The sequence below is a fragment of the Brassica oleracea genome, chromosome C8, assembly GCF_000695525.1.
Source record: "Brassica oleracea var. oleracea cultivar TO1000 chromosome C8, BOL, whole genome shotgun sequence".
Taxonomy (NCBI): Eukaryota; Viridiplantae; Streptophyta; class Magnoliopsida; order Brassicales; family Brassicaceae; genus Brassica; species Brassica oleracea.
The window spans coordinates 32865573-32873787 of NC_027755.1; the positions used below are offsets into that span (position 1 = coordinate 32865573).

The 8215-nt window shown below is 36.4% G+C and overlaps 2 protein-coding genes across 4 annotated transcripts; one reads left to right on the top strand and one right to left on the bottom strand.

Moving 5' to 3' along the window:
* The first annotated feature begins 731 nt into the window (after positions 1 to 731).
* On the top strand, positions 732 to 2528 carry LOC106312728 (U-box domain-containing protein 33). 2 transcript variants are annotated; one of them, XM_013750350.1, is made up of 6 exons: positions 732 to 1221; positions 1300 to 1421; positions 1671 to 1792; positions 1877 to 1981; positions 2067 to 2328; positions 2412 to 2528. In XM_013750350.1, the coding sequence occupies exons 1-6, from the start codon at positions 1053 to 1055 to the stop codon at positions 2505 to 2507; spliced, it is 876 nt and encodes a 291-aa protein (XP_013605804.1). In that variant the 5' UTR covers positions 732 to 1052; the 3' UTR covers positions 2508 to 2528. The 2 variants fall into 2 exon arrangements, with proteins under 2 accessions (XP_013605804.1, XP_013605803.1); XM_013750349.1 differs by having other exon boundaries at positions 732 to 1421.
* LOC106312727 (SKP1-like protein 21) lies at positions 1287 to 5729 on the bottom strand. Of its 2 annotated transcripts, none has more exons than XM_013750347.1 (11): positions 5574 to 5729; positions 5176 to 5356; positions 4557 to 4781; positions 4265 to 4456; positions 4076 to 4186; positions 3891 to 3960; positions 3582 to 3670; positions 3336 to 3508; positions 3108 to 3235; positions 1398 to 3060; positions 1287 to 1317 (listed from the first exon to the last, which is right to left on the bottom strand). In XM_013750347.1, the coding sequence occupies exons 2-10, from the start codon at positions 5209 to 5211 to the stop codon at positions 3035 to 3037; spliced, it is 1050 nt and encodes a 349-aa protein (XP_013605801.1). In that variant the 5' UTR covers positions 5212 to 5356; positions 5574 to 5729; the 3' UTR covers positions 1287 to 1317; positions 1398 to 3034. The 2 variants fall into 2 exon arrangements, with proteins under 2 accessions (XP_013605801.1, XP_013605802.1); XM_013750348.1 differs by having other exon boundaries at positions 1398 to 2994; positions 3120 to 3235; positions 5574 to 5727.
* Between the last annotated feature and the right edge of the window lie 2486 nt (positions 5730 to 8215).

The window sequence follows — 8215 nt, forward strand, 5'->3', positions numbered from 1 at the left end:
TTTCAAATATTGTATAGTTTTATGATTGGTCGAAATATTGCACAGATTTATGCATAATTTGATCATGATCTTATTAAAATATTAAAAAAAAATTGATTTTAAAAAATTCTTAGTTTAATATTGTTCACTTCATAGCTTTGTTATAAATATTTTTAAAAGCAATATATTACATGTTTGAGAATTCTTTTGCGAATCTGATGTAAAAATGTTGCATTTAGTCTGTCACAAAATCAAACGATCTCTTCAACGAATATCTGTCACAGTATTTTGAAAAAAAGTATTGATTTAAATATTGTTCACTTCATAAATTTGTTATATATATTTTTTTAAAGCAATATATGATCAGTTCGACAATTCATCTTCATACTCATAACTAAACGATATGTTCATCTGCTGCACGGTGCACTCATAATGTTTTTACTCAAACCTGTTAAGTTTGACCGCTTTAACTACATCAGTCATATATAGGCGAGTTATACTACATGTTCGAACATTATTATAAGTTTTATTTTAATGAATAATGACAGTGTATGTAATTAGTCTAGTGAGAAAAGAGTTTTTAATTACATGGTATGAGAATGATTCTAGAGTTGCCTAACATAATTTTGATAATAACAATTGAATTGAAGGTTAGTTTCTAATAATGCTTCTAAAATAATATAAAAAGGAAGGGATTAGAGGAATCATTTTGATAGAAAGAAGACAAATATTGAATATTCAGAGAGGTCGTAATGTAATTAAGAAACCATCACTATTTGACTTCGGAAACAGGCACGAAAGGGTCCTGAAAAAATTGTTACCTCCTTGAGTTTGATTAGGTCGTTGACCCTCAAAGGGCATGGAAATTAAAAAAACACACAGACAAAGAGATAATAATACAAACTCCAGATGGAATATTCGAAAGAACAGAGTTACACCAGAGAGGGATGACACATGCGTTCATCAAATCTTCTTTCTTGATTCCACATTATTAAAACATTCGGGAAAACAACAGCTTCTTGTCTCAAACGAACCAGCCATTCTTCCAACCACTTTTCCCAAAAGAGAAGAACATGGAGAAAGAAGAAGCAGCAGCAGCAGTGATGGAGGAGGTAATATACGTTGCCGTGGGGAGAGAAACTGCCAAGAACAAGTCAAATCTAACATGGGCAATAGATAACTCCCAAGGGAACAAGATCTGCATCGTTCTTGTTCACCAACCTCCTCATATGATTCCTGTTTGTAAGTTTTCTTTCTCCTCTCAATACAAATCCAAAAGAGTCAATGGGTTTGATCTTTATTTTTTTACTTATTCCACAGTGGGTACCAGATTTGATGCTGCAACGGTGGATGAAGAGTTAGTGATAGCATATAGAGAAAAGCAAAAGGCTAAAACAGACAAGATTCTTGATGAGTACCTTAGAATTTGCCTGAAGAAAGGGGTATGTGTTGATGAGTACCTCAGAATTTGCCTCAGTAAACCGAATGGGATCCGAAATTACCTTGAATATTAGCCGGTTCTCAACTTTGTTACCTAAACCGAACCAAAAACCGAATTAACCAAACTAAATTTTCTAAATATCGGAACCCTCTAGAACAGAAAGAACCGAACAGAGAACCGAATGCAAGCTAATACACATACTCATGAGATATGAAGTATGTGTCATTTCTAAGGAGATTTGTTTATGCAGGTCCATGCAGAGAAGCTGTGCGTTGAGATGGACTCCATAGAGAAGGGGATTGTGAAGATGATACATGAGAATAAAGTCAGGAAGTTGATAATGGGAGCAACTGCGGACAAACACTATTCAACGTATTGTGTCTTAGGCTTCACCTGTTTCTTTTTTTATTCATTTTTCATTTTTGAATCTGACATTTGTGTGTGATCAACTTGCAGGAAAATGGAGGAACTGAGGTCGAGGAAAGCCATCTTTGTATGCCAACACGCATCTCCTACTTGTTGCATTCGGTTTATCTGCAAAGGACATCTCATCCACACAAGGTTGTTATCTTTTTCAATAGCTATATATATAGAAACATTGGTAGATGCTTTGTTACTGACACATGTATGTGTACAATAAATGTAGGAAAGGTAGAATGGATGAAGTGAGAGCTCTCTCAGCTCTATTATCCGACTTTCAGCGGCTTGTGTCCTCGCGAAGCAGCTCCAATTCAGATATGCTGAGTGGAAGTTCAAAGGTGAAAAGCGGGGTGGAGGAGGAGGAAGGAACATCAAGAACCAGCTCTTCTCGGTCTGTTGGTACCTTGTCATACTCTGGAGGATCTGAGGCTTCACCAAGTGTAACTGAAGACAAATCAAACCACTCATCTCCTCCTCCCTCTTTACCTGTAAGCACTAATGATATCCTGAATAAAGAGATAATCCTTTCTTTCTTTTTTTTTGTTTCCTTATTATTGCTCTGATCCACCAGTGCACGGGGATGGGACTAGGCATGATAAGCATCCTGATCCACTCCACCAAACTCTGGCATAAGCGTGCCATCCAGAACCACAAGCTGTGTGAGTAACCCCACCATCCATCACCTGAAAAAGCTACAAAGGAAGAAGAAAAAGAACATAAAAGCTGCAAAGATCTTTTATCACATCTGTAAATATTTGTAAAACCCGTTCCTGTGAGGTTAAGCTGCTTTGACTTACTTTCTTTTCTCAGCTTGTAAGAGGCTTGTGATGACTTAAAGAAACTTCAAATTATTATTCTTTAGTTTTAAGAAAGTACAGCAAATGTAACTAACTAGTTGATTCTCTCAGCCGTTCTGAATTAAAAGTGGTATACAAAGGTTGATCAAAAAAGAAAAGCAAAACTGCATCCTAAACTCTATAGGATTAACCAAGAAGAAACAAAAAGAAAACATACTGTGGGAAAAAAACATTACAGGAGAAACGCAACACCACTCTCTCTAATTGCTTACAAATCTAAATGTGGAGATCCACCAAAACTGTTCCAGCCATTAGGCTAGCGTCAACATCAGCTTCATTTGTGTCTTGCAGCTGGACCTTCAATGTTCAAAACGGAGTTAAACCAAACAATCTTCCATCAGTCATCTATAGCTATATCCAAGACACAGTATGGTACAGCATCACCTTTATGATACATTTTACATTAGAGAGAGTGTGCGTACCTGTCAATCGTCTTGTGTCCCCATTGCCGTTAATGGAAAAGTGCACAGGCTGCCTTTCTTGTCCTACCGATAGAACCCAACTTGAGTTCAGTCTCCGAGCAAAATCCTCTACTTCCCTGTGATTTACATGAGTTTTCACCATTTATTATATACTTTATTATAATTCACAAGTGGTTTGTACAAGTATATTTTGACACTAACAAGTGATACACTTACCTGTCAAGCATTTCTTTCAAAGCTGGATCAATTTCATCATCTATATAACCATCTTCAAACTCAGCCTTCTTTGAAAATATATCATCTTCAATATTATGCAAGTTAGATACTCCTCCCAAGCTGGACGAAGTCTCATCAACACTTCGTTGCTTAGAATGCAAATTATGTGAATCCTAAGCACAAGGAAGACACTCAGATACTTGATTACTACCAACCAAGAGAAATAACAGAGAAACTAGCTTAAACCTTGTTGGAAACTTTGCATGTTCCATTTTTATGCTCCTTCCTTTTCTTGTTCTTCTTTTTGCTCTTGGAAGTATTTACCACCTTGTGATCTGCAAAAGATAAGCCCAAGATATTAATTAATAAACGATAAATAGTCGAAGAGATTACAGCACAAGACAGTGAGAATCTCATACTCAGGAACTCAGCAACCAGAAACTAGCCTTATTAAAACAGCTTAGTGTTAATGTAAGCAACAAAGTAGGCTAAATACATGAACCAATATGTGGTAACATGGCATCATGGAGAGTTATGAAGATGCCAAAAAAGTACCTCTGCCATTAATAAACGATAAAAGGTCATCCACAGAACGCTCGTCCACACGCTCTTCAACCTCTATACTCTAGGACATAGAAATACCAAAAAAAAAAAAAAAAAAAAAGTATAAAGCTTACTGCAAAAGTTCAATCTTACAAACCAAGTTCATAATTTATTCCTAAGTAAAACGTTAAACAAACCTTAAGTTTTGCTCTTTCTTTCAACTCCTTTCTTTTCTTAGCATACAACCTATTCAAAAGTCGTATACGTGGATCATCCATCGTGTTCTTCAGAGGCTCTAACTTCTCCTCCTGATACATCATACCAAGAAAAATCAAAATAAAGATGGAGATGAGAATGTAAAATCCTTAAAAGAGATGAATACATACCTCAGTAAGATCATCAGGTAAATGAAATATTTCACGTATCTCCTCGGGGGTCTTCCCCTCAATAATCCGTGCAAGCGCACGGCTAGTAAGATCAACCAAAGGCTTCAACTGTAAACTGTCAGCGGCCGAGGTCAACTCACATAGCCGCTTTGTATCCATCCTCATGAATTTCTCATCATAAACTTTACGCTCCTAAATAGTAATTACAAACTCTATGAAAAAAAGGCTCATAACATTATTATTATTATCATCATGTCACCATTTGTTTCTAGTTGAAAGATATTGAGTAAACCTTATTAGAACGTCCAGGTAGTTGATGGAATCTGCAGTAATCAAAAATCAAGCTTAACATGGCAGGATTGACTTTCTGTGGAAGAGATATTGCATTGTTCTTGGAAGATCCACCACCCTTCTGTAGCGCTTGGTGACATATCAGGGGACAGAACATTGCAACCTCTTGTTCTACTTGTTGGATTGATCCATCAGATGTTTCAAGCCATATATATGATTTCATCATCTGTGTTGATGTCACAGAAAGAAAAAAATAAAATAGAATTACTCCAAGGTAAAGTAAATAACTAGACATTCAAAAATATAAATAGTAACAGTAAAAAAAAAAAAAAAAAAAAAAAAAAAAAAACACATCAAGTATTATAAGAATACATGTTGTAACCACTAAAAGGTCATGTTAAGTTGTTAAAACCCATATGATGAAAACTGAGACTAATCACAACTTAAAAAAAAAAAAAGATGCAAAAAATATCTAACAGACCCTCTCTTATCCCTTCACTAAACATTAATTGAGCCATGAGATAACTAGCATAAGTCTTTTTGTAGTAAATGATTTATGACAACAAAGTCCAATATACAGTGAATATGAAAAAAAAAAAAAAAAGATTATACGTACTTACCTCTGGTTTAATGATGGCCATATCACTTTCCGACATTGATTTGAAGACCTAATCTTCAGCTATTAAGCTCCTTGAGATAATATTATTATTATTACACTGGCAAGCTTCTCAACTCTGCGCCAAAACGTTACCAGGTCAATGAGCATTGATTGAGCTGAGTGCCCGGAAACTTTAAACCAAACTGTTAAAAGAGAAGAAACGATTTGAAATTTAAATTAGCAATTTATTGAAATTAGCAAATTCATTTCAAAGGAATCCGAGATTCAAAGTCTAAATTAGCAAATAGAGAGAAATAATATTCAAGCTATGATCGAGCTAGCAGAGGCGTAGAGAGATACAACGAACGAATGAATAGAAAAGAAAGCAATAGATACACACCAATATAAAGCTTTTCGAACCTTACAACCGGAGGAGGTAATAATGAGTCCCGCGATGGAGGAGAGAAGTGAATCTGGCGGAGGAGAGAACGGCGGCGACGGCGGTAGAACAGAGCAAGGAGACAGGAGATGATGAGAGAGAGAAAAGAAGGGCTCAAATTTTTGGGATTTTTTTAAATATTATAATCAGAAGAAAAGAGAGAGTGTGGCGCGATCAAAGCCACGTGTACGATCTGTAGTGGCTCATGGCTCGAGATGGTTAAAACGCGGAAACAGAAACTTAGGGTTAGTTAGTTAGCTGTTGAGACTGTGTTGTGGTTGTTCGATCGCTGTCTTTTTCTTTCTTTACTTTTGTCTTTTCAAAATTTCATGTTCTTTAAATTTGTTTATTATCCAGGCCCGCCATCAAAAGAAGAGGCTCCTCTTCTGTGAAATTTTGAAGCCCACTACGAATTTTTATCATACCATAAAGCCCACAACGGAGCCCAAGAGATACAGAACTATTTATTACCAATCCAAATTGAGAATGATGCGTAATGTCAGCAGTATATGTGCATGGTGCATGGTGGTGAGGCCATTTTCAGATGTTTTTCTTATCCATCAGCCTTTTGTAGCCCTTCGTCACATATCATGTGGGATTAGAACATTGCAACCTCTTGTTCTACTTGTTGGATTGGTCTCCCATCAGCAGTTTCAAGCCATATATACAGGAGTTTTATCATCTGTGTTGGTGTGTGACACAGACAGTGCCAGCCCTGATACCAAGCGATGGAAGCTTGAGCTTCCGGCCGACAGAAATTATATAATTTATCGGCCTTCATTTGAAAATAGTTTTCTTTGGCATTATAGTAAAGACGTTGAGTTGTGGCTTATTGGTAACAGATTTTATATTCATCCTGCAATTTTGTATTAAAACTTTTTCACAAGCGGCCTTTAGTTTCTGTTAGGCTTCGGGTTTTCATATTCATCGGGCCACTACTAGACATAGAAAGGAAAAAAAATTAGCATTGGTCCCAAGTAAAGTAATCAACTACTCAGTCTAACAAAGATAGAAAAAGATAACATACCAAATCAAAACACAGAATTAGTGTTCCAAGAATACGTGATGTAACAACTGAATCATGTAAAACTTATATAACTAATGGCAAAACCAGTGGAGGACCTATTAAGGGAAATGGGGTGTGACATGACATGACACCCCTTAAATCCTTATAAATATTTGTTTGTATGAAAAATCTACATAAATTCTTTGGCATTTTTTGTAAAACGCATTTGTTGAACCCACCCACCCCCACATGACACTTTCAATTTCTTTTCTCTTCTTTTTAATTACAATTTTAACACTCTTTAAATTAATTTTTAGGTCCGCCTCTGGGCAAAACCATAATCCTAAAAACAAACACTGGACATAGAGAATTAGGGTTGGTTGGTTGTTAACGAAGTTCTTGAGGCTCTAAAAGGCTAACATATATTGTGGAACTGTGTTGTGGTGGCTCAACTGATGTCTTCAATTTCTTTCTTTTTGTCCTTTCAAATTGTGGTGACGCAAGACCAAAAGGAAAACTATATATAGTTAAAAGTTAATTTGAGTTAATATTACTAAGTTCGTTAGTTTTATTCAATTGTACCAATTGGATGTTCATCAGACTGTTAGGCTGTTACTCTGTTAGCTACCGTATGGTTGCCTATGTTTTTTTCTTCGCTCGTTTTAATTCGAGTAATTTTCGCTTTTTATTTATTAGAAAAATGACACCGCGACGTAGCGGTGGTAGTGGGGGTGGCTGGCTAGGGTGGTCAATGCAAATATGCAATCATGAATAGCAAACCAGAAAATATAGAAAAATCATTAAAATAAATATATTGACTGGAAAATGACAAATGGCATTAGGTGAATGGGTTTTGGATTTGTAATGCGCCGGCTTTACGTAATGTGCTACGTGTCTTTGTCGATTAACTGGACGGCTATGAATAATTGAGTTTATATTCTCCATCAGAAAGTCCAAAATGTTGTAAACAGAGAGCTAAGAGCCTAAATATTTATGCGTAAATCGAGGGGTTTCTTTATATAAAGATTACAAGGTGTAGATAAATGGAAAGTATCCAAAACCTAAACTCACTCGAATTAGGAAAACTACTAATACATAATAATGGAAAGATTACATCTATTAGAAAAAAGAAAGAGTTTCTTTTTCTCCAAGCTTTGTGGCCGCCTCTCTCTCTCCTGAAGTCGGCTCTCTCTCTCCTCTCTCTAGGGCTTTGGCCGTCTCTCCATCTTCTAGGTATTGGGCCGGTCTTGGACCGGGTCTGGTTAATGGCAATCCACTCCATGATTTATAACACTCCCCATTGGATGCTATAACCATACAGGATTTGTAGAACGCTTCATGTTGCTTCATGTTGTCTCATTAAAACCTTATCAGGAAAATCCAGTGGGACAAAACCATGATGAAGGAAAAAGAGTACAACACGCACTACTCCCTCTGATGTGAACCTCAGTGTAGGTTCTACATTCTACGCATCTTGTGCGTGATATTTCTTGTATGTATAGGATGGGAAGTAATCACCCAGTTTCATTACTAAGCCGTAACTAGACCACTTCGACCTCTTAGGTCGTTTCTCATGTCCTTTGACATTGAGTGTCCCGGTAAAGCATGTGTGCTAAA

Coding starts and splice junctions, on each gene's coding strand:
- LOC106312728 (XM_013750349.1), top strand. CDS start 1,053: ATGGAGAAAGAAGAAGCAGCAGCAGCAGTGATGGAGGAGGTAATATAC. Junction 1,793..1,876: donor GCGGACAAACACTATTCAAC/GTATTGTGTCTT, acceptor ATCAACTTGCAG/GAAAATGGAGGAACTGAGGT. Junction 1,982..2,066: donor GGACATCTCATCCACACAAG/GTTGTTATCTTT, acceptor CAATAAATGTAG/GAAAGGTAGAATGGATGAAG.
- LOC106312727 (XM_013750347.1), bottom strand. CDS start 5,211: ATGTCGGAAAGTGATATGGCCATCATTAAACCAGAG. Junction 3,961..4,075: donor AAGAAAGAGCAAAACTTAAG/GTTTGTTTAACG, acceptor TCTATGTCCTAG/AGTATAGAGGTTGAAGAGCG. Junction 3,509..3,581: donor CATGCAAAGTTTCCAACAAG/GTTTAAGCTAGT, acceptor CCTTGTGCTTAG/GATTCACATAATTTGCATTC.